The 26087-nt window shown below is 43.8% G+C and overlaps 1 protein-coding gene across 1 annotated transcript in view; it reads right to left on the reverse strand.

Moving 5' to 3' along the window:
* The window catches only part of LOC147101855 (neural proliferation differentiation and control protein 1-like), a 252175-nt gene that overhangs the window by 93027 nt on the left and 133061 nt on the right, over nucleotides 1-26087 (reverse strand). Inside the window, exon 2 of the mRNA XM_085965849.1 lies at nucleotides 23605-23748. Within this exon, the coding sequence (XP_085821975.1) occupies nucleotides 23605-23748 (144 nt within the window). The remainder of the gene's footprint in view (nucleotides 1-23604; nucleotides 23749-26087) is intronic.

Raw genomic sequence — 26087 nt, forward strand, 5'->3', positions numbered from 1 at the left:
ACCAATCCTCTATCCATGCTACTATATTACCCTCAACCCCGTGAGCCCTAATCTTGTGTAATACCTTTTATGTGGCACCTTATCGAATGCCTTTTGGAAATCCAAATATACTACATCCACTGGTTCCCCTTTATCTACCCTGCTAGTTACATCCTCAAAAAACTCTAATAAATTTGTCAAACACGATTTCCCTTTCATAAAACCACGCTGACTCTGCCTAATCATGTTATGATTTTCTAAGTGCACTGATACCACTTCCTTAATAATGGATTCCAGCATTTTCCCTTTGAGTGAAGGGCTGAACTTTGGGGAAGATTAAGCTAGAACTAAAGAATAAAATAGAAGAAAATCTGGCATTTTCAAAAGGTTATACTTTAAGGCAGTGGTGTCCAAATTACAACCCGGGGATATTATCTGGCCCGTCAGCCCTGCCAACTCCGTCCTGTTTTGCACGCACATTTTTTACTCACTTTTTTTCAGTTTGAATTTCGTGGCCTGACGATTTCTTAGTACTACTGCCTCCTTGGTGGATAAATCCTACATCAGAACACCACATTCTGTCAGTATCCGCAACTTGAGATACAAGAAAACTAATGGGAACATGGACTGAAACGTTACCTGGTCCACAAGATTTCAGGATATGCACCCAGGTGTCCGACAAAGCCCAAAAGACTAAACACTCCGACTTGAAAGAAATGTGAAAGGGAAAATCTCCCAATGAGAAAAAGAAAAAGCAAGATCACAACCGTAGCACTAAGCAATGTAAAACAAAGTCCAAAGGCTACTAAAAATAAGGTGCAAGGAACTACAAAGTAATTTGGACTGTGAGGATTACAATGATGATTTGGTTAATTTGCTTATCAGAAGGGAATAGAAACTTAATAGAAAAGTGGGCAAGTGAGCTCCAAATAAATTTTCCAGCTATGTAAAATGTAGACATTGTGTTAAAGACCAGGTAGGACCTTAAAAGGATAAATTGAACAGAAAAATTATGGGTCAAATCAGGTGTCCTGTTTGACTCTAAGCCAAGCTCGAAACCCAGATTTTATCACAAGGAACACTTACTGGAACATCTCCCGTATTCACCCTTACCTCACTGCCATCACTGCTGAAACAGTTATCCTTGTTTTTGTTACCTCTAGACTCAAGTTCTTCAACATCAGTTTCCAGAGTTCTTGCCTACAGAACTCCAAATTCACAGTCTGCATTCTGTTCCATACTAAGTCCCGCTGCCCATCAAACCTGTCCTCATCAATTCCATTGGCTCCCGCTTCCCAAAGCACTGAATTGAAAATCCGCCTCCTGGTTTACAAATCCCTCCAGGGCCTCGTTGCAACCGACCTCTGCAACCTCCTCCAGCCCTATGGCAAAGGCTGTGCCCTTCAGTCCTCACACCCTTGGCCTGTTGTGCACTCTGCCTCGACTACATCAGTGACCTTCAGCCATCTCAGTCCTACTCACTCCGTGAAATCCCTCCACTTTGCTACTCAGTTTCCCTTTCTTAAAAGGCTCTTCAAAACTTTTCTCCTGAGCCATGCTTATGGTCATGTCTCCTAATTTTGTTTTACTCTTGCTCAGATCTCACGTCTCCTCCATGAAGCCTTTAAAGGAGCTATACCCTGAAATCTTGAAAGAAATTAGCAAGGAAATAGATATGGCTTCAATGAATACTTTTAATCTTTCCATCAACTGTACTCAGGAAAAGTGGATGATGGCTGTATACAGTATTCAGAAAAATAGGAAAACATGATTTGGGGAACTACAGATGAACAAATTTTCAGCATAGATGCATTTAAGGGGAAGCTTGATAAACACACGAGGGTGAAAGGAATAGAAGGGAGGTGGGAGGAAGCTCATGTGGATCATAAGTGGCAGCATCGACCAGCTGAGCTGAATGGCCTGTTTCTATGTTGTAAATTCTATATAATGTAATCCCAGTAATGGAGAAAATGCTCAAGTGCATTTTACAGGGCACGGCTGAGGCTCATCTCAAGATGTAGAAGTCATAACAGGCGCTTTAATAATGTCTAGTTCCTTGCCTTCGAGTGCCGTTCTCCACTTTTACTTCTCAGTGAGGCTCCTGTTGCGCTGGGTTCTGCCGTGGAGTGTGCAGCCTCAGTTGCTCAATTAATGGGAGCGCAGAAGGACCAGCTCCACACTTATACCTGGGCTCCTTAATCCAAACACCACCTTTGTAGACCCACATTTTCCAGTGTCCTGTTGGTTTTCCGAGCGTGGGGTGTTTACGCTGTGAACCTTTAGGGCTGGATTTTCCAAGCCCCGAGGAGGCGGGCTAGGAGGCGGGACAGCTCGTAAAATCGGAGAAGATGTGCAGCTTCGGGTCCCGTCTCCTGGATGTGGGAAAGGCTTTTAATCCTTTTACCTGCCTGTTAACAGGCAGAAAAAAGGATTAGTGCCATTTTACCTTCACAGGCGAAGGCTTCCCGACCTCAGAGAACCCCGCTGGGTTGGAGGAGACGTGGAGAAGGTCTGCGGCGGTCGGAGGCACCTGGAAGTAAGGTGTAGAGGTGAGTGATGGGCGCAAGTGTGGAGTGGTAAGTATGCAAGGTGAGTGATTAGTTTAAAAAAGTGTTCACTTACCTTTTTTTCCTTTTATAGCCTTTAGCCGTGCTGGATCGGGAGAGCGGACATCCACCGTGTCAATTTCAGGTAATGGCTAATGGACCCTCCGATCCATCAGACATCTGAAATTTACTTATTTTCAATGTTTGTTGAGTCCTCACCACAAAGACTCATCAAACTACAGAGAATGTCAGTGTTTGACAGCTTCACAGAGCTGTCAAACGCTGTCATTTCTTCTTTCAAGAAGTCTTGACAGATAGCACGTCTGACGTTGACGTGATCTGTCAGTGACTTCGTCCCTAATTGGCTTGCTGAGCCCGCAGGGTGGGCTTAACAAGCTCAATCAGGGGAAAATCCCTCTGAATGGTCAGGCGAGGATGGAGGCGGGACATTGACACAACAAGCAGCAGTCCCGCCTCCATTCACAAAATCCAGCCCATAGTGCCCACCCTACAATATGAATGCACCTCATCAGTCAATGTGGTCCAAACATTTTGTTTTCCAAATAGATCTCACGTGCAACAGAATTGGTGTCCAGAACCAACATCCTTTTTGGAATACAATAGCAAAATACTGCGGATGCTGGAAATCTGAAATAACAACAGAAAATGCTGGAAACACTCAGCAGGTCAGGCAGCATCCGTGGAGAGAGAAAAAAGAGTTAACGTTTCAGGTCGATGACCCTTCGTCAGAACCGTGTAGTATATACTACACAACACAGGGTATTAAGCAGCCAAAGCTGGTCAGCTGATGTCATTTTTAGACAGAACAATTGTGGGTATTTTTACACTAAGAGCCTCTTATGTCCTGATGGACCTCCTTGTGCCTTTTATTAAATGTTATTTTGATTACATGTGCAAAGTAAACTCCTTTAAAAATGGAAATCTTTTTAAAATAATGTGTAGTTTTATAGTAAAAAGATCTATTTAGAAAGCATTTTTAAATGGGATTCGGGAATTTCAAACACCTGCTTTTCTGCTTTTCCAATTTGTGGATCTCACGCATTTGTAAACAAAACCACACATTTGGCCAACCATTGTGCCAAATCTGTTGTTACGTGTTGTACCTGAAAAATTCTGCGCTTTAAAAATGGGCAAATCTGCTGAAAATGAGAATGTCTTAATGTCTCTTCTTTCACCCCCTCCCCCATTTCTCAGCCCCCAAACTGCCTTTTGTTTCATTTCCTGCCTTTTCTCTCAGTTCTGTAGAAGGGTTTCGACCCAAAACGTCGACTCTGTTTCTCTCTCCACGGATGTTGCCTGGCCTGCTGAGTTTTTCCAGCATTTTCTGTGGTTATTTTGCTTCAACTATAAACTGCACCAAGACAATGAATCTTTGAAAATCAGCCATTGCATGGATGCAGTCTTTGATCGCATAAATAGGCTGCTTATTAAACCTATCAGAAATGTGCTTTTGGCTGTGATGGTTGAATGGGTGTCACACTATTTAAACTTGTTTCGCATCAAAATAAAGAGAAATGGATTTTAAAACATTTTTGGGGGGAAACTATTGTTCATTAAATAATGTTCTGCATAGGTCTCTAATGCTGTGATACATTACTGACAGGAGGCATTTGCATATTATCATTTTCACAGGTGATTTAAGACAAAAACTGTCGCTTTCAAATGCTGTCATGAGCTAGCACTCATAATGCTGATATACTCAGACTATAAAACTGCATCTCTAGAATTTTAATGAGGTTTACAGAGCATTGTCAAATACCTTCTGGTGCTACTTTACAGTTCGTTAGCACACTGACTCATGGGTTCATTTCAGTGAGTCAACAGTAACGTTAAAGACTACCACCATCAATCCCTGACATTAGCTTTTTATTGAAGTGAAGGGTAATGAATGCAGCTAACAAAGCCCTGTCTTGGACCTGGCTTTCCTAATTAACTTGCAAGAGACATCTTCATATTTCTGGTACCTTTCAAATTTCTGACATGATAGAACTCGTACCCGGCAGCGATAAACGGCAGCCATTAGTACGACATTTCATGAACCTCGCTGATCCAACCAGGCAATCAGCAGGAACCAATTCTCAGTAGTAGTTCAGTTCAGTTCAGTTCAAATGCTTTATTGGCATGAAAGTTTACAGAGAACCATATTGCCAAAGCTTACATTGCAAAAAGGTACAGTTTTCCAACATTCTGTAGGTGTCAATCGATTTGACATTTGTTGGGTATATACAATATTACTTTTAAACAATATTAATTTTAAACAGTCTTTCTACTTCATTTGGTACGTTCAATATTAATTTTAAACAGTCTTACTTTTAAACAGTCCTCAGGTTGTGACATGTTGTTACATATTTAGCCCCAAGGTATGGTCTGTCTCCTTCTCCTAGGACTAATCTCAATTTTGACAGATCATCCAATTCCTTGAAATCTGGGGTTGTTTGGCTTAGCTTGTTGAATAATATGTTTCTTGATGTGTTGAATTTTTCGCATTTTAGGAGGAAATGCATTTCTGTTTCAACCTCGCCAGCCAGACATTGATCGCATATTCTATTCTCTCTAGGCTGCCAGGATTTCTTGTATCTGCCTTTTTCAATTTCCAGTTGGTGGTCGCTTAGTCTGTACCTGGTGAGGGTCTGTCTCTGTTTTGTGTCTCTGATGGTCGTGAGGTAGTCTGCCAGTTTATATTCTCTTTTTAGGGCCCGGTAACATTCTAATCTGCTTTGGCTTTCGGTTATTTTGTTCCAATGTTCCAGGTAGGTTTCTTTGCATTTTTTAATGATTTGGTTCACTCGGATTGGTGTTTGGACGGCTGTGTTGGTCTGGGGCTGGTCAGGGTCCGGCTGAGTACTTAATTTCAGTAGCAGCTGACTCAGGGGACTCTTTTCTGGGTTTAGCTCTTGGGTCTGAAAGGCTTTGAAATGAAGGGTGTCTGGGGAGCTAGATTTGAGGTGATTTAGGAAGTTTAGTGCTCGTTTTTGGATGTTTATTATCAGTGGGTATCTGCCTAGTTCGGCTCTGCATGCATTTGTTGGCGTTTTTCTTTGGGTGCGAAGGATGCTTCGGCAGAATTCTGCATGTAGGGCTTCTATTGTGTGTTTTTCCCATTTAGTGTAGCTTTGGTGATTTAGCGGGCCCCATACTTCACTACCGTACAGTGCAATGGGCAGGATTATGCTGTCAAAAATTTTGAGCCAGATTTTGATTGGGATTTGGATGTTGTAGAATTTTCTTTTTATTGCATATAGGGCTCTTCGGGCTTTTTCTTTTAGTGCATTCACTGCTATGCTGAAGCTCCCTGATGCTGTAATAGTTAGACCAAGGTAGGTGTAGCTCATAGTGTGTCCTATAGTGGTATCACTGAGGGTAAACTGGTATTTGTTTTCCTGACATCTGGGTCTTTTCTGAAAAATCATGATGTTGGTTTTCTTTAGATTTACTGTTAGAGCCCAATTTTGGCAGTATTTGTCGAGTAGGTCTAGTTGTTGCTGTAATCCCTGTTCTGTGGGAGACAGCAGAACCAGGTCGTCCGCATAGAACAGGGACTTCACTTCTCCATCCAGGAGACGGAGACCTGGTGACTCGCTTTGCTCCAGCATGTCTGCTAATTCATTTATGTATATGTTGAACAGGGTCGGGCTCAAATTGCAGCCCTGCCGGACGCCTCTTCTCTGGGTGAAGAAATCGGTGCGTTTGTCTCCAATTTTGACCCCGCATTTGTTTTTCAGATACATTGATTTAATAAGGTCATAGACTTTGCCCCCTATTCCACACTGAAGAAGTTTATAATAGAGCCCTTCGTGCCATATAGAGTCAAAGGCTTTCTTGAAGTCGATGAAACAGGCGAATATTTTCCCATTTTTTGTTTGGTGTTTATGTTTTTCAATGAGGGTGTGAAGGGTATAGATATGGTCGGCGGTGCGGTGTTTTGGAAGAAAGCCTATTTGGTTTTTTCTGAGGATATTATGTTTGTTAAGAAAATCAAGTAATCTACTATTTAGAATACTGCAGAATAACTTCCCTAGACAACTGTTGACACAGATGCCGCGGTAGTTATTTGGGTCTGATTTGTTTCCACTTTTATATATGGGGGAGATTAGTCCTTGGCACCAGATATCGGGAAAACAGCCTGAGCGTAATATGATGTTGAATAGTTTGAGTATCGCACCCTGCATCTCCATATTGCTGAACTTTAGCATTTCATTTTTGATGTTGTCTGGGCCACAGGCTTTCTTTAGGTGGAGAGATTTTGTTTTTGTGGCCAGTTCTTTCCGTGTGATTGGGGAGTCTAGAGGGTTTTGGTTGTCTTTAATTGTTGCTTCTAATGTGTGGAGTTTTTCTGTGACCTGATGTTGACTTGTGTTTGTTTTGTTTTTTGGGATGTCTTTGTAGAGGTTTTCAAAATGTGTTCTCCAGATGTCGCCATCTTGGATTGGTAATGCTTGCAATTGTGTTGTACTCAGGTTATTCCACATTTCCCAGAATTGTTTTGGATTGGTGGAGTTTTCAATTTCTTCGAGTATTTTGTGGGTATAGTTTTGTGTTTTGTTCCTAATGGTGTGTTTATATCTTTTGAGGGTTTCGTTGTATCTAGTACGTAGGTCCGGGTTGTTTGGTTGCCGATGCTTTTGGTTTGATATTTTTCTCAGGTCTTTTCTGGCATTTTTGCATTCGTGGTCAAACCATTTCATATTTTTATTTTGTCTTTTGTGATGCTTCCTCTTCTGTTTCACGAGGTCGGCTTTTACAGCTGCCTCATGGAAGATCATATTTATATCCTCTATGGCCATGTTTACACCATCTCTGGTGATCTCATATAGATTTTCTTTAAATTTTGAAATTTTACTTGTGAGATCAGGTGAATTTAGTGCTGTGATGAATTTATCTCCACTGTCTGGGGCCCATCTGTATGTCTGGTTTATTTTATGTAGCTTACTGTGTTCTTTTTTTGTGTCTGTAGTTTGGGCAGAAAGTTTAAGGTACACATTTATTTGGTTATGGTCTGAGAGGGGGGATTGCTGCCTGACAGTGAATGCGTTGATATCGCAGGGGTCCAGGTCAGTGATTGTATAGTCCACCACACTAGACCCAAGAGTTGAGGAGTATGTGAGTCTCCCTAGGGAGTCCCCTCTGAACCTACCATTAACTATGTACAGGCCTAAGGCTCGGCAGAGTTGCACTACCTCCCTACCGCTTTTATTTATTTCACGATCAAGGTTGTTCCGATTTGCGATGGCTGGTGTGACATCTAAAGGGGTCTGGCCAAACACATGGTTGTTTCCCTGTGGGTCTATGAAGTCAGGTTCACAACCAGTCCTTGCATTTAGGTCCCCACATATTATCACCTTTCCTTGGGCCTGGAAATGGCTGATTTCCATGTGGAGAGTATCAAATAACTCCTCTTCGAAATATGGCGAATCTATTGGAGGTATGTAGATCGCACATAAGTAAACATCTTTTTTTGCTATTCCTATATTTTTATCTAGTTTTAGCCATACGTGTGATTTCCCCTGTTTTACCGGTGAGATGTGTTTGTCCAGTTCTCCCTTATACCACACCAATATTCCCCCGGAGGTTCTGCCCTTGCGTGTTTTAGTGTTCTTTACTGAGGGCACAATGATTTCATGGTACATTGGAGGACAGTGGGTCGGCATGTCCTTTTGGCACCATGTTTCTGTTAACACAATTATATCAATGTCTTTTATAGCTTTTAGGAATTCAGGGTCTGTACTCTTCATCCCAAAAGTTGAGGAGCGGAGGCCCTGGATATTCCAGCAGCTTATGTGGAAAGAACGCATTTATATAGTTCAATAAAACGAAATAAAATGGACCTATTTTGTGGGATGAGTGTGGAAACACTATTTTCTATAATGCTAAGTGATGATTTAGTATAAATTTCATGAGGCATGCACATATATCTATCTAATAATAGTAATAATACTGATAAGATAACAATAATGATAATGATAAATAACAATATTAATAATTTCTCCGGCTTTCTATCAGGCTGTTCAGCATCGTCATGATCTTTCTCAGTTCTTGGTCTACAGTCTGTGGTCTAGAGGGGGGTCTTGGGTCAGGTATAAAAGCACGGTTCTGTTGTCGGTTTTGTAAAGGGGGGTGGGGGACATTGGTGGTCCTGTTTGGGCTCCCAATGGTAGGGGGGGTGGGAGGGCTGCGTCTTTTGGCAGTGTTTATGAGGTTTCTTGCGAAGACCCACATCCGCTGTTTGAGTAGATGTATTTCGTCATAGAGGTCCCTTGTGTTGATGTTTGGATGATGGGCCAGGGAGACGTTGGGGAGGACAGAACATCTCGTGTCGATCTCCCTGTTGGTGTTGTGGATTATATAGGCTGGGGTGTCCTTTCTGGGCAGTAGTGTGGAGATCACGATCCGCGCCTCGGGGAATTCCCTGCTGGCCTTTTCTGCCATCCTGCTCACCGCCCAAGCCGTGTTTTCCTGTAGGGTGCGTAGGTCGTTCGTGCCTGTGTGGATCACAATCCATTTGGGGCTTCCAAGGGATTCTTTGTTCAGGATCTTCATTGCTTGGCCTGTGTTGCTGCACCATTTTTTCAGGACTTGATGGTCTGGGAACAGCCTCTGAGGGTCCAGAAACTTTCCGTTGGAGTCGGTCAGCAGGACCGCCTGAGGGGCTGGTTTTTCAGACTGGGTAACAGTAGTCTGGGTAGGACTCGCCTGGTGGCTGGTTGTTGGCTGGGTTTCTGGGATATGTTGTGTGGCAGGAGCGGGGTTTGGGGCTTTCGGTGTGTCCTCGTTTAGGGGGGTATCTGTCGGTTTTTGTGTTCCTGTGTGTGAGGACTGGGTATCAGTAGTCTGGGCATGACTCGACTGAGGGCTGGTTGGAGCAGGGTTTGTGGCTTTCGGTGTGTCTTCGTGTGGGGTGGCATCCGGCGGGTTCTGTGTCCTTGTGTGTGTTGTTTTTGTGTCCTCAGGTTTTTGGACCTTAAGAGGTTTGTGTTGCCTGCTGAGCCTTTCTACGGTCTCCTTCATTTTGTTTAGTTGAGTACGGAGTTCTTTGGTCTCATTTCTTTGCTCCTCTATGGTCTTTCTCAGCTTGTGGATGGTGGACTCGTGTTCCGTTTTTAGCTGTTTGAGTTCCTCCTTCAGATTCTTGGCCAGTGTTTCTCTGTATTCGTTGAAATCAAGTTCTAGTTTGGCCAGATTCTCTTTCATCATTTTGTTTTCGTTGAGAGGTGTGGGGGGTTGGAGATGTACAGGGAGGTGTTTTCCTCTGCTGGTCTCTCTTCTTCTTCCTCCACTTGGCTCTCCTCATCCTCTGTTCGATTCTCTTTTGCTTCCTGTCCATTGGTCCTCTTTGTGTCTGTCTTAGTTTTCAACTGGGGGAATTCCTTTTCGAAGGTGTCCAGATTTTCCACATTCCCCTGTATCATGATCTTTCTATTTTTGTTGTAGTAGCTTATGGTTAGCAGGGGGTCATCTTTATCTAGGTTTCCATCTTTACATATTTTCAGTCTGCCTCCACTGCCAATACCTTCACTGGAGACGTATGTGTAGTGTTTTTGTAAAGTCTCCTTCCAGGAGGTGACGTATTCGGTGTAGAATATGAGGTTGTTCTTCAGCTTAGTCCCTTTGTGTGTGATATAGTCCACGTAGAGGATTTCTGGGTTATTTTTTAGTGTTGTGTACTTGTATTTTTCCTTTGCTTTATTTTTTGTGCATTGCTCAGGATATATCATTTCCCTGCTCATTGTAGTCGTTTGTTTTTTGTCTCAGATAGATAACTTTTTTTTTTTTTTCTCTCTTTTTTGTGTCTTGTTCCACCTTAGCCCACTTTTAGGTCCAAAATTGGGAGTTTTTCAGGGGTTCATCTTTGATATAGCTGCTCTTAAAGGTTTATCTTTCTCTTTTTCTCACAGGCTCTTGGTTCGGGTAGTTTATCGTTTCTCTCGGGTTTCTGTTCCTTTTCCTCGCGGGTTTGTTCTTTTTTCAGGTTTTTTTTTTTTTCCAGCTAAATTTAAATAAAATTAAACTTTTTCCGAACTAACTTTAACTAAAATGAAACTTAGGTAGAGTTAGGTAAAACTTATTTCTCCGGCTTTTTCTCTCCAGCTGGTGTTTCCTCTCCTCTCTCTCTCTCTCTCTAGGTGCAGTTACCTCTCTTTGCTCCTTTTCTCCTTTCAGCCGTTTCCCTTCGTTCAAATTTCGCGCTCTCAGCTCCCAACGCTCTCTCCGGGCTTCTGCCCTGGCCCCAGCCCCTCGGCTCGGCTGTGCTGTCCCGGCCCGGTGTTTGTCCGAGTTTCTCCGACCCCGGAGTTTCTCGGGTTTCAGGCCCCGGGCTTGCTCGCTCTCCAGGCCCGACCCGATCCGGCACCCCTACCTCTCCACTCGCCTCTTTGACTGGCTCGGGCCGCTCCTCCCGGTCTGGGTCTTCTCCTGTTGCTGCTCGCTCTCCTTCTCTCCGGTGCCTCGCTCGGCCCGGTTCCTCGGGCCTTTCTCCGGCTTCAGGCTCCGTGCTCCGGTTGCTGCTCGGGCTCTGCTCTCTCTCTCTCCCTGTTTTGGAGTTCTCTTGTATCTTGTATCTTGTGCTCAGAAGACATATTTTCAGGGGGAGCATTAGATGGAGGAGCTTACTGCCAGCAAGGAGCAGTTGGTGCATCAACTATGTAAAAAATGTACACGGAATTGGCAAAGTACACCACCAGCTTCTCATTGTAGCACTCAAATGTACCGTCATTTCGCTCAAGTGATCAGTTTCATTGCTCAATTTTTGTAGGCAAGCTTGAAGTTGTTTACCAGATCTGGAATGTATCACCACATCAAGAAACTGGATAGGTGACCTCTTGCAGGTCTGTGTCACTGTGAAACAGGCTATCAAGAGATGAGAAAGCAAGCTGGCATAACATTACCCCCTTGTGGGTAAGAGATTTGTTTTCACTTGTCACTTCAAATAGTGGCACAGCCTGCTGAGAGCAGCTGCTAAGGAGTGTGGAGTATTACAAGCAGCCATTTTATGAAGATGCATTTTAATAACCTGAATTACATAAAATAACCATTTGGAGGGATTTTTAAAATTCATTCTCGGGATATGGGCGTCGCTGGCAAGGTTGGCATTTATTGCCCTGAGAAGGTGCTGGTGGGCCTTTTTCTTGAACTGCCATAGCGGCTTGATATAACCGAGTGACTTACTAGTAGAAGCTACTAGTAAAACTGTAGAAGCTACATCATTACATAAATTTAGAACAGAAATAGACAGTTTCCTAGAAGTAAAGGGAATTAAGGGTTACGGGGAGCGGGCAGGAATTTGGACATGAGTCTAGGTTCGGATCGGTCATGGCCCTGTGGTTAGCGGAGCGGGCCCAGGGGCCGTGTAGCCTGATCCTGCTCCTATTTCGTGTGTCTAATTCTGTTAGATGCAGGAGATGGTTCTGTGATAGTGGATTGGCAGTTAGGACCAGATCAGCCATGATCTTATTGAATGGCGGAGCAGGCTCGAGGGGCCGATTGGCCTACTCCTGCTCCTATTTCTTATGTTCTTATGTTAGTCCACTTCAGAGGGCAGTTAAGAGTCAACCATAATAACAACAGAAAATGCTGGAAAAACTCAGCAGGTCAGGCAACATCCGTGGAGAGAAATTTGAGTTGACGTTTCGGGTTTGACCCTTCTTCAAAACTGGAGAGAAAAGGAACTAGATCGAAGGCAGGGCTGCGATCGGACAAAAGAATAAAAGAACCAAAAGAAGTAAAAGAAATTAGAAGCTAGACGAGATGGTAATAGGCTGGGATTAGGTGTAAAGTGTACTGGCAGGGGAAAAAGATAGCTGCCAGGTGTGAGAGAGAAACAAAAGGAAAGGGGGGGGGGAGGAAAGGAGTGGAAAAATATAAGTAAAAATGAAATAGGGGCCGAGGTTATGATCTGAAATTGTTGAACTCGATATTGAGACCGGAAGGCTGCAGAGTGCCTAATCGGAAGATGAGGTGCTGTTCCTCGAGTTATCTTTTTCCCCTGCCAGTACACTTTACACCTAATCCCAGCCTATTACCATCTCGTCTAGCTTCTAATCTCTTTTACTTCTTTTGGTTCTTTTATTCTTTTGTCCGATCGCAGCCCTGCCTTCGATCTAGTTCCTTTTCTCTCCAGTTTTGAAGAAGGGTCAAACCCGAAACGTCAACTCAAATTTCTCTCCACGGATGTTGCCTGACCTGCTGAGTTTTTCCAGCATTTTCTGTTGTTATTTCGGATTTCCAACATCTGCAGTATTTTGCTATCGTAAGAGTCAACCATGTTGGTGTCAGACTGGAGTCACATATAGTCCAGACCGGCAGCTTCATGCTCACTTTTACTGATACCAACTTTATTTTTTTTTCCAGATTTTTAAAAACTGAATTCAAATGATCAAACTCCACCACCTGATCGATTAAACCCCCCTTGGCTCAGTCATCCAGAGAGAACATACAGTTCCTGCACTGCAACATTCAACTGTTTATTAAATGATTCCAAGATCTTTGCCTCCACTATCCTCTGCAGATATCAACTCCACAAATTGATTATTCTTGTCTTCTGGATTTACCTTTTCTACAGTTTATTATTATATAACTCAATAATGTCACCTCTTAGCTGCCTCCTCTTGCATTTCTCCAGTCTTTCCTCTAGGGATCAGTCTAATGGCTCGTGCTTACACCAATCCCAGGGCTTGAGCATCTGTCTTGGGACTCGACCGTCCAAAGCGGTAACACAATCCAAGAGTTCCAGGGACTATAGAAAACACTCTTGCTGTTCAGTTTGGAACGTGCAACTTCTCGCAATATTCAACTCTTTATTCCCCGCTGGTCACTTCCTCCTCTGCTGAAGAGGGTGACTGTTGGTGGAATACAGATCTACGAGCCATGGTTTCCCTTCAATACTTGGCCCAAGTGGCCACTGTTCACACGTGAGCCTCCAGTGAGTGTCAGCAGGCAATTTAATCATGAAGTGAGGGCATCACCACCAAGAATGAGAACTCTGGCCACCACAGGCAGGTGGAGACCAATTGTTGGATCCCTGCTATGGCCACAGCGGAGATCAGCTGACACAGCAGGGACCGGGAATTGAACCTGCAACTTTCCTAGTATGTACACCTTTATTAGCCGTGGCATAGAATACAAGAGCAGGGGGGGTTATGCTTCAACTGTATAAAACACTAGTTAGGCCTCAACTAGAATACTGCGTGCAGTTCTGGTCACCACATTACAGGAAAGATGTGATTGCACTAGAGAGGGTACAGAGGAGATTTACAAGGATGTTGCCGGGAGTAGAGAATCTTAGCTATGAGGAAAGACTGGATAGGCTGGGTTTGTTTTCCTTGGAACAGAGGAGGCTGAGGGGAGACCTTATTAAGGTGTATAAAATTATGAGGGGCCTAGATAAAGTGGAGAGAAAGAACCTATTTTGCTTAGCAGGGGGGTCAAAAACCAGGGGGCACAGATTTAGAGTAATTGGGGGAAGGTTTAGAGGGGATTGGGGGGAAATTTCTTCACCCAGAGGGTTGTGGGGGTCTGGAACTCACTGCCTGAAAGGGTGGTAGAGGCAGAAACCCTAACCACATTTAAAAAGAACTTGGATGTGCAATTGGGATGCTTTAACCTGCAGGGCTACGGACCAAGAGCTGGGAAGTGGGATTAGGCTGGATAGCTCGTTGTTGGCCGGCACGGACACGATGGGCCGAAATGGCCTCCTTCCGTGCTGTAACTTTCTATGATTTTATGTATGAGTCAGCTACTGACTGATGATGAGTCAGCTCCCTTGGGGGAGCACTCAGCCCCTTTCTGAAAAAAATGCATACAGAAGCTATTGGACACCTTCTTAATCACGCCCTGAGCCACTTTACCAAATAAAAGAGACGTCAACTATAATATACTTAATCCAAGTTGGACAAAAGACAACTTTTATAACTTGAGTAAGTTTTTACAGACTAGTACAATGTAATGTGTAGTTATTTTGGGAGGGAAGAACTAGAATATCAATGAAACATTAAATCATTACAATGGCATCTGGTCTTAACTGACCAGCTTTGATAGGTTCTCCAGTTCAATTGTACAGCATTGAATAAATGACCAACTTCAGTGGTTTTCCATTCAACCAGTAGGAAAGAACCCATTACTCTTGTTCTGGACTTATTACATGCAGATAGCACCCTCTAGTGGTAGTTATTGTATAGCAGTGTGTTATTTGACCTTCTTCCTGTCTGCCCCGGAAGTAGTATTCCAGGGAGGTTTTGTTGAGTTGTGAACAAAGCCACACGAAGCAGCCATCCTCAATCCTTCCTTATATGCTAGGCAAGACGCAATGTCTGTGAGTATCCTTGTTTAGTAACATGATAACAACCTTGTTGGTATGGTATTTTGACAATACTTTGTCCATAGAAGTTTATTAGTTGTTAGCTACCAAGGTTTAGCTTCAGTGCTATTTACTTATACAATTAGTCTATTCTGTTTTCATAAACATGTTTGTATCTTATGTAACATCTAATGTATAGTACTCAGCTCTGTGTACAAAACATACTTTGTCTTTGTTTACAGTTTCACAATTTTATTCAAAACCGCACCCTGTTTCTCGAGGAGTTATTTGAATAAGTGTTTAGCTGACTGGATAAGAGTACGTCTAGCGAGACCAGTACAACTCTAACACAATGAAGTTCAACATTCGGAATCGCTGAGCTGCTATTTATCATTCCATGACCAAAATGTAATAGGGTCAGATTTTAATTTGAGAAATTGTAACTATTCTTCACATAGAGGTCTCCTCAGTATTTTACGGTGCCATGTAGTATTGTGACAGAGTCTAAATTGCCTGCTTTGATTACTTAAAAATTCAAAGTGGTTTGTCTTCTTGATATAATTTGGTGTTATTCCTTTGATGTGAAAGAAATGGTTTGTTTGATTATAAAAGAAAAATACTGCGGATACTGGAAATCTGAAATAAAAACAGAAAATGCTGGAAATCTCAGCAGGTTAGGCATCAAAGGTGAAACAGCGATTTACTTGTACTTCTTTCAATCTAGTATACTGTATTCGCTGCTCACGATGCGGTCTCCTCTACATTGGGGAGACCAAATGCAGATTGGGTGACGCTTTGTGGAACACCTCCGTTCAGTCCGCAAGTGTGATCCTGAGCTTCCTGTCACTTTAATTCTCCTCTCCACTCCACTCCTACTCTGACTTCTCTGTCCTTGGCCTCTTACACTGTTCCAATGAAGTTCAATGTAAGCTCGAGGCACTTTACAGCCTTCCGGACTCAACATTGTTTTCAACAATTTCAGGTCCTAACCTCTGCCCCCATTTTTTCAGACGGCAGCTGTTGATTTTTCTGCCATTCCCATTTACACCTCCTCTAGACCTAGCTTTTTTTTCTTTACTTGTTCCATTACCATCTCCTTTCGCCTTGCATCATCATCCCTTTTGTCATTTAATCTCTCCAGCCTTCCAGCCTATCACAGACCTTCCTCCCTTTTGTTCTTTCCTCCCCTCCCCCTTTTCCTGCCTCTGCACTTGCTTAAAACCTGTTACATCTCTAACTTTTTCCAGTTCGGACGAAAGGTCATTGACCTGAAACGTTAACTCTGTTTCTCTCTCCACAGATGCTGCCTGACCTGCTGAGTATTTCCAGCATCTCTGTTTGTTTTATTATATTCATTTGTACATTTGATACACTCTTTTGAAGTGTTCATATTTTCCAGGAAATTTGATGCGGTATTTTAACACTGGCTTTTCCATTGCTATTTATAGATAAACATAAATTAAGAATTGCTAAGTTTGTCAAATTTTTTTTGCATCAAAGGAGTTAACAGAAATGTCACTTATAAAGCAGTTATCTTAAACAGATGAAACAGAACATTTTATTTCTAATTGATGTCTAATCAGATGAAAAATGGTTTAATTCTCCAGTTCAGATACAATACACTAATGCAAAAAGTTTTACAGGGAGAATTCACAATGGCATAAATAATTCCACAGATTGAGCATAAATCTGAAAACATTCTTATGAAGGATAATTCACCCATTACAGCCTTTCTCCTCACATAGACAATAACAGGTATACACGCACACACACTGTTTCCCCTGCTGTGTCTTTCAGCTGCATATGATGTAACAAGGCAATGGTGGTTGGACCTGAGCTGCTCGGTCACAGTGCCACAAGTGGTGGGAGGACTGAATAGCAGGCAACACTGTGTTACGATTAAAAGTAACAACAGCTGTTACTCTTACACTTTAGACATCAGCAATGTCATAACAGCATTACTAAATCAGGACAACATGAAATAAGGGTGACAAATTCCACGGGATACTCAAGAATTTTATATCTGTGCCTACAAGAGCAGTTCGAAGGCTGGGTATTCTGCGGCGAGTGTCTCATCTGACTCCCCAAAGCCTTTCCACCGTCTACAGGAAACTTTGTGTTATCCGGAGGCTAAATGTCCAGCAAGCTCGAGCCACCGGCAAAAATCAGGAGCCGTTTTGTTAGGTTTTTTTTCTTCTCGTGGCTTTTTTTTCCAACAGTCAGGCTCTGCAAAGTCTCTCTGAAGCTGTTGCTAAGCTACAGAGACGCTTCCAAGGTACGGGCCGACTGTTTAGAAGCTGTTGCTAAGCAACAGTGTTTGTTGTCAGATACGGAGATGAAAAGCTCCGTATGCTTCAACATTAACGCTGGTGTGTCCGGCAGTTTTGAGGGAACGGCAACAGCTCGGTCCCGTCGGTGCCGGATAGCACAAAGTTTCCTGTATAAGGCACAAGTAAGGAGTGTGATGGAATACTCTTCACTTGCCTGGATGAGTGCAGCTCCAACAACACTCAAGAAGTTCGACACCATCCAGGACAAAGCAGCCCACTTGATTGGCATCCCATCCACCATCTTAAACAATGGTTTAGAAAAAATCCTAGCTCCATTATGTTCACTGAAGCTCAAATCATAACGGGGGCGTAATGACCTCAAAATGTTTTTTTATTCGTTTACGGGATGTGGGCGTCGCTGGCAAGGCCAGCATTGATTGCCCATCCTTAATTGCCCTTCAGAAGGTGGTGGTGAACCGCCTTCTTGAACCGCTGCAGTCCGTGTGGTGATGGTGCTCCCACAGTGCTGTTTGGGAGGGAGTTCCAGGATTTTGACCCAGCGACGATGAAGGATCGGCGATATACTTCTACGTCAGGATGGTGTGTGACTTGGAGGGGAACTTGGAGGTGGTGGGGTTCCCATGCGCCTGCTGCTCTTGTCCTACTAAGTGGAAGAGGTCGCGGGTTTGGGAGGAGCTGCCAAAGAAGCCTTGGCGAGTTGCTGCAGTGCATCTTGTAGATGGTACACACTGCAGCCACGGTACGCTGGTGGTGGAGGAAGTGAATGTTTAAGATAGTGGATGGGGTGCCAATCAAGTGGCTGCTTTGTCCTGGATGGTGTTGAGCTTCTTGAGTGTTGTTGGAGCTGCACTCATCCAGGCAAGTGGAAAGTATTCCATCACACTCCTTACTTGTGCCTTGTAGATGGTGGAAAGGTTTTGAGGAGTCAGGAGGTGAGACACTCGCCGCAGAATACCTAGCCTCTGACTTGCTCTTGTTGCCACAGTATTTATGTTTCGGGTCCAGTTAAGTTTCTGGTCATTGGTGACCCCCAGGATGTTGATGGTGGGGGATTCGGCGATGGTAATGTCGTTGAATGTCATGGGTAGGTGGTTAGACTCTCGTTTGTTGGAGATAGTCATTGCCTGGCACTTGTGTGGCGCGAATGTTACCTGCCAATTGTCAGCCGAAGCCTGAATGTCGTCCAGGTCTTGTTGCATGCGGGCATGGACCGCTTCATTATCTGAGGAGTTGTGAATGGCGCTGAACACTATGCAGTCATCAGCGAACATCCCCATTTCTGACCTTATGTTGGAGGGAAGGCCATTGATGAAGCAGCTGAAGATGGTTGGGCCTAGGACACTGCCCTGAGGAACTCCTGCAGCGATGTCCTGGGGCTGTGATGATTGACCTTCAACCACCACAACCATTTTCCTTTGTGCTAGGTATGACTCCAGCCAGTGGAACGTTTTCCCCCCCGATTCCCATTGACTTCAGTTTTACAAGGGCTCCTTGATGCCACACTCGGTCAAATGCTGCCTTGATGTCAAGGCAGTCACTCTCATCTCACCTCTGGAATTGGCAGCCTTACCGTTCCATTAACACAGGCGATGCGGCCAGCATCCATTTTGAAAGGGGCCTACTGCCAGGTATCCAAAGCGACCGTCTATTTTGATGTAAATAGGACCCCGAATATCATTTTAGGTCGGAACTGATCGGAGCCTGCGCAGCAATGGAACCAGAGGCCTCCAAAAGTAAGTCTCGAGTTATTTTTCATGAGTCCTCCTCCGGGGCCCACAAAAATAATCTGGGCCGCTGCCTCCCCAGGACCCCCACCCTCCACGATCACGACCCCTCCCCCCCACCCCACAACTTACCTTGCTGGGGCCGCCCTGGCCCAATCATGAGGCCTCCATCTGGGACGTCAAATAGCTCGCCTGCCAGGTTTAAATGAGGGCCAGGGCCTCAAAGTCGCAAAAAGGTCAAAATAGACCCCATCGATTCAGTGTAAAAATGGGGGAGAATTCCCTCAGTGGCAGCTGCAGCAACATTGTAAAGCCATTTTGCAAAGGACATGTTTCACTGCACTGGTCGCACAGAGGCAGTCTTCCCCACTGTTATTAACAGTATTTTTTTAATTATATAATTGGCAAATGAATTTCAACACAGATAAATGTGAGGTATTAAGTTTTGGTAAGAAAAATAGTGAGGTCATATATTTCTTGAAAAACAAGAATCTAAATGGGGTAGAAGAGCAAAGGAATCTCGGAGTAAAAATACACAAATCACTAAAAGTAGCGACGCAGGTAAACAAGGCCATAAAAAAAGCAAACCAAGCACTCGACTTTATTTCTAGAGGGATAGAATTGAAAAGTAGAGAAGTTATGCTAAACCTGTATCGAACTTTGGTTAGACCACACTTAGAGTATTGTGTACAATTCTGGTTGCCATATCATAAAATGGATATAGAGGCACTGGAGAGGGTGCAGAGAAGATTTACAAGGATGATACCAGAAATGCAAGGTTATACCTATCAGGAAAGGATGAACAGGCTGGGTCTCTTTTCTCTTGAAAAGAGAAGGCTGAGGGGTGACCTAATAGAGGTCTTTAAAATTGTGAAAGGTTTTGATAGAGTAGACAAGGAGAGAGTGTTTCCACTTGTGGGGAAGAGCATAACTAGAGGTCATCAATATAAGATATTCACCAAGAAATCCAATCGGGAATTCAGAAGAAACTTCTTTACCGAGAGAGTGGTGAGAATGTGGAACTCGCTACCACAGGGAGTGGTTGAAGCGAATAGTACAGATGCATTTAAGGGGAAGGCTATATAAGCAAATGAGGGAAGAAGGGAATAGAGGGTTACGCTGATAGAGTTAGATGAGGAAAGACGGGAGGAGGCTCGAGTGGAGCATAAACACCAGCATGGACTGGTTGGGCCGAATGGCCTGTTTCTGTGCCGTATATCCGATGTAATCCTAAGTAATTCACTCCCTCCACCACCGGTGCACCATGGCTGCAGTGTGTACCATCTACAAGATGCACTGCAGCAAATTGCCAAACCGACGACCTCTACCACCTAGAAGGACAAGGGCAGCAGGCGCATGGGAACACCATCACCTCCAAGTTCCCCTCCAAGTCACACGCTATCCTGTCTTGGAAATATATCGCCATTCCTTCATCGTCACTGGGTCAAAATTCTTGAACTCCCTCCTTAACAACAACAACAACAACAACTTGTATTTATATAGCACCTTTAACGTAGTAAAATGCGCTGCACAGGAGTATTTTAAGACAAAAAATTTGACACCGATCCACATAAGGATAAATTAGGGCAGATGACCAAAAGCTTGGTCAAAGAGGTAGGCTTTAAGGAGCGTCTTAAAGGAGGAGAGAGGTAGCGAGGCAGACAGCTTCAGGCAGGGAATTCCAGAGCTTAGGACCATGGCAACCGACAGCACTATGGAAGTAACTTCACCACATGGACTGCAGCAGTTCAAGGCGGCGGCTCACCACCACCTTCTCAAGGGCAATTAGGGATGGGCAATAAATGCTGGTCTTGCCAGCGACGCCCACATCCCATGAACAAATTTTTAAAAACTATAGATTTTTAGTACTGGCAGATTTTTGTTCCAATGTAATTGTCAAGAAGGATATTCATTGCTTCTGTATGGTTATATACTCCATATCAAGGGTTGTGCAAGAGACAACATTAAATTCACTATGCAAGTGGGAAAATTCTCCATGTCTCAACTGCGCACTTGTGCAAATATGCCCAAGACTTCTGGACTGTAGGAGATAAGGTCCACTCGGGGAGCACCATTAGGCCATAAAGGGAAGACCTGATTGGGAAACAAATTCTAAACAGAAGATATAAATGCTGCGCAGGGTACAGCAGTGAGCCCTAGCTGATCTTAACAGTAGGCAATAATGAGGAAACTGCAATTGGTCTTAGTATCCCCAGCCTCAAGCACGGAAAAATAAATCAACCCGGGCTCTCACTGCTGATCAATATCCAGTGAACCCCAATGAAAGAAGTCAATGCATAGATGCTGGATGGTGACATGATCAGGGTTGGCTGTAATACTTCCACATTCTCTGCTGTTGCTTAGCATTGTTGCAGAACAATCATGCTCGACTATGTTATATATTAACAATGTAATTTCAGAGTTACAGGGGATGACATATGTCTCATATTGAACTGAACAAATCTATTATATTTTCCTAATTGTACCTTGAAACTTCAATCACCGTTCTCCAATTCATCACACACCATTCTTTAACTGAAGTAAATAATTGAACAGCTGTAACCAAAACAGATATTTTCCACAATTACAGTCAATGCACCATAACATGCAATTTGTCCCAGTATGCCAGAGGTCTGTGCTACATAAAGCTGGTTATTCAGGGTATCACAGTGTTGTCATCATTGCCTGTGTTACTGACAAGGAATGAAAACGAGCAGGGGATTTGCATGGAGCAGCTGATTAGTTTAAATAGCCGGATGGAAGAGCAGCTTGGTTCCCAGTGAATCTATTTTTTATTAATTTAGGATCAGTTCGACAATCGCCTGTGACTCCTGGAGCTGACAGGAATTTCCATTGGACATGAAACAGCTTCCCGGGATTGTTGGCTCAGTGAAGAGCAGAGCTCCATTTATACTACCCTCCTACCCGGAAACTGCTTCGAAGAATCAACCAGACAACAGGGACCCCACCCCCCAAAATCTCTCTTTTTTGTTGATACATATATTTTGTTTACTTAACAGTTTAGAATATTACCATAATTCATAGATTCATTTAGTATCTATATAAATTAAGATTTCTTCACCAAGTCCAGCAGATTTGATTAGCTTGTGCCACTTGTGAACATTAATGATTATACCTCATGGTGTTACTGAGGTCCAATTCTCATGCACCTGACCTCCCCACTCACTGCTACTCACCCCCAACCTCCATACTGTCCATGCTAAAGACCAAACTCAAGTTTAAACCTTCTCAATTCCACCGTGCTCAAGCCTTTTTCCCCATCATCCAATTCTCATCAGCTCCTGTAAAGCCAATAAGACGAGAGAGAGAGAGAAAGAAAGAGGGGCAGAGAGAGAGAGAGAGAAGGGGTGGGGGGGGGGGTGGGGAGAGAGAGAGAGAGGGTCAGGGAGAGAGAGAGAGAGAGAGACAGAGAGAGGGGGGGTCAGGAGAGAGGGGGTCGGGGTAAGAGCGTGAGAGGGAGAGAGAGGAGGGGGGTTTGGGGCGAGCAAGAGAGCGTGGAAAGTCGGGGAGAGAGCGGGGGGGTGGTCGGCGAGAGAGATGGGGAGTCGGGGAGAGAGATGGGGAGTCGGGGAGAGAGATGGGGAGTCGGCGAGAGAGATGGGGAGTCGGCGAGAGAGATGGGGAGTCGGCGAGAGAGATGGGGAGTCGGCGAGGGGAAGGGCAGGGGGAGTCTGGGAGTGAGGCGGTATATAGAAGGGGGAATGGAGAGGCAACGGCGGGGGGGGCAAACAGAGTGACAGTAAAGAGGAACATAAAGAGAAACAGAAAAATAATGGGAGCAAAATAGAAATACAGAGACAGAATGGATTAAAGAATAAAAGACAGGCAGAGAAACACTTACTGAAAGAAACAATTAAAAAAAACCAGATGTTTTTGTCTCTGAGCACCACAGAGATCACCTGTAACTAAAGAATGGATGGGAGTTGTTTTTTTTTAGGGACTTGTATCCTGACTAGTACATCATTGCTGCTTTGCACCAGTACAGGGCTAAAAGCACAAACTGTGCTGTACGATGGCAAAGTAACTAAATTCCATTCACATTCAGAATGAGTTTGAGAAGTCCAGGAACATAATGAATTGCGCAGCAAGATTAGTGCTGAAAGCTCCAGACAAATTATACAGCAAACAGACACACCTCACTGAGGAAAGAATTCGATTTTTCCACCCACGCAGACAACAGGTGATACAAGGCCAAAATGTGAGTGTTGCATTGCAGTACAGTTTAACACTACCTGAGTCACCATCTTAGCAGTAGTCCTTTTAACACCCACGTTTTAATATATCTAGCGAAGCAAACAAAGTTCCAGAAGCAATTCTGGATAAAAAAGGCACATTCGATCTGCATTTTCCTACTGGGATATCATTTGAAAAAACAAGCATTACACCAGAGTTGCATATTTTCCTTTAAAAGTCTAGGGGGCAAAATTTGGTTGCTTGGCGCTAACGGGGCGCAAAGCAACCAACGCTGGGCGCGGCACCGCTAACGTCTCCCGCAAAATTCAGCAGGAGGTTAGCAGCGGCGGTAGCCGGTAGTGCCCCGCGGCGCTGCGCCTCCGGCGATGACGTCATCGCCACGCACAGTGCCCCGCTCGTGGAATACTGAAATAGAACGAAGGCAAAGGAAAAACACACATATAATGTAAACATCCTTTCCACGGGCCCCTGAATCTTTTGCTCAGGGTAGATTCAAAGGACCCTAACAAAGACAGAACTCAAACTTTTTCATTACATACTGTACTGTAGGATGGGCTTCTCTACACAATTTCCTTTCTCGTCTTCAACAAACGGACGGAGACATGACCCACAGCTATCCAATCCAGGTGTGCAAGAATTCCGCCGTTGAAGTGTGCAGTCCTGTTTTCTGGGGCAGGTTCCAGCTGATGGGACAGAAAGAGGTGAAAATCAATACAGCAAACTTGCAACTTTTGAACATTTTATAAAAGTCAACAATGGGCAAAAAAAACTGTTTATTGCATCTTCAGTATCATCTATCATCATCCCTTTAGTACTGTACTGTATGAAGGGCTCTGTTCCTGTTCAAACTGGTTTCTTATTGTGAAGTTACAGAACAGTGTAGAAGGCACATTTAACATGTGATGTACAGTCACACAAGCTATTGCAGTTTGTACAGGAGACATGCGTCATTCCCTTGTGCCTCATGTGTGTATCAGACATTCGACAATACTGGTCTGTCCAATGCCCAAACAGGCTGCCCTGCTCGCAATCACTGGACCTTCCAACCCCAGCACAGTTTACGCTGGTGCTCTCAAGTATACGATCATGTTTACTTTCTATACAATCCGTGTACTGTGTAGCACACTATCTATCTAAGAAATTTCATTAACACATTTGTGACATATCTAAACTACACGAGTGAAATAAAGTGAGAAAGTGCCAGATTTAATAAAGGTGTTTAAAGTGATAAAGGGTTTTGAGATAGTAAATAAGGAAAAACTGTTTCCACTGGCAGGAGGGTCAGTAATCAGAGGACACAGATTTCAGATAATGGGCAAAAAGAGGGGAGATGAAGAGAAATTTTTACACAGCAAGTTATGGTGATCTGGAATACGCTGCCTGAAAGGGTGATGGAGGCAGATTCAACTGCAACTTTTAAAAGGTAACTGGATATATACTGGAAAAGGAAAAAAACTGCAAGGCTATGGGGAAAGTGTGGAAGAGTAGGGTTAATTGGACAGCTCTTTCAAATAGCTGGCACAGGCGCGATGGGGCGAATGGCCTCCTGTGCTGTAAGATTCTAATTGCACAGGAGATTGGTCACCATTTAAAAAAGAGTTGAGGCAGGTTAATGTCTCACATGTAAATCACATGAAGTGTTCTGCTGAAGTGTTACACCCAAGGTTCACTGTACATTTGCAGCATTTTCTGTTTTCACTGTACACTGTATTTTCATTAAGTTTCATACTCTTTAATTAGGTGGCACATACATTGAAGCAGCAACACATGGCACTGTGACATTAAGGGATGCATTCATTCCCACAGTCTGCTGCAATCTCAAACTGGTTGAGACACTGAGTAGAGAGATCTGGCACTCTGCCAAAATAAGCAAAGGTGGGCTGGGGCGGGGGAAAGTAGAGGGGAAAAAATTCTCTCGCTCCCACTAATTTAATCCCCTTCTAGTCGCTCATTCAATGCGTTATTCATGTGGTGCAAGTAGACCAGGGAACTGGTTGAAAAAGTGGAGTGAAAATAAATTTCAACAGGCTTTACTCAAATTCCTGCAATTAACTATTGCAGGAGTATCCCACTAGTGCAGATATTAGGCACCCACTCCAACTAGACTGTGACAACCCCCCGCTGGCTTTCCTTTATTACTCCGATGGCTGAACATGAATATTAAAGGGTAATATATCACCAGCTACAGTAACTAACAGATTAAGAGCAATGGACCCACAAACCTTGCGCTCTCAATCAGGTAATTTACTTTGCTGATATTTCTCTCCTAACATAGAAAGAACGAACTTTCAATTACATAGCACCTTTCATGACCTCAGGACATCCCAAAGCACTTCACAATGTACAATAAATAAGGTATTGTAGTTTGTACAATATCCCCTTGTACCTCCTGTACTTAATCAGACACTAGACAATACTGGCTTCTCCAACAGCCAGTCACTGTTATAATGTAAGGAAATGTATGCCAATTTGCATACATCAAGGACCAGATAATCTACTTTTAGTAGTATTGGTTGAGGGATAAATGTTGGCCAGGACACCAGATGTCCCTGCGCTTCTTTGAAAAGTACCATTGAATCTTTTACGTCCACCTGAGTGGGCAGATGGGTCCTCGGTTTAATACCTCATCCAAAAGACGGCACCTCTAATGGTACAGCGCTCCCTCAGCACTGCACTGGAGTGTCAGCCTAGATTTTGTGCTCAAGTCTCTGGAGTGGGGCTTGAACCCCCAACCTTCTGACTCAGGCGAGAGTGCTGCCACTGAGCCAAGTCTGACACAACTTACTAGGAAACAAACAAGGGACAATGGTTAAGAGCACTGTCCTTCCATTTCTTGGGCACGCCACAGAATTCAGCCCAGTTCTGATGAAGGATTCCTCAAAATTTTTTAACCCTATTTCTTCTCTTTCAGATGATGACTGGCCTGTCACGCATTTCCAACATTTTATTTTTATTTCAGATATCCAGCTTTTCTTTTTATCTGGAATAATAGGATGAATGCCTCATCTCTGCTGGCTATAAA

Source organism: Somniosus microcephalus, chromosome 23 (genome assembly GCF_052327205.1).
Source record: "Somniosus microcephalus isolate GS21.2 chromosome 23, FLI_Smic_1.0, whole genome shotgun sequence".
In the NCBI taxonomy this organism is placed as follows: Eukaryota; Metazoa; Chordata; class Chondrichthyes; order Squaliformes; family Somniosidae; genus Somniosus; species Somniosus microcephalus.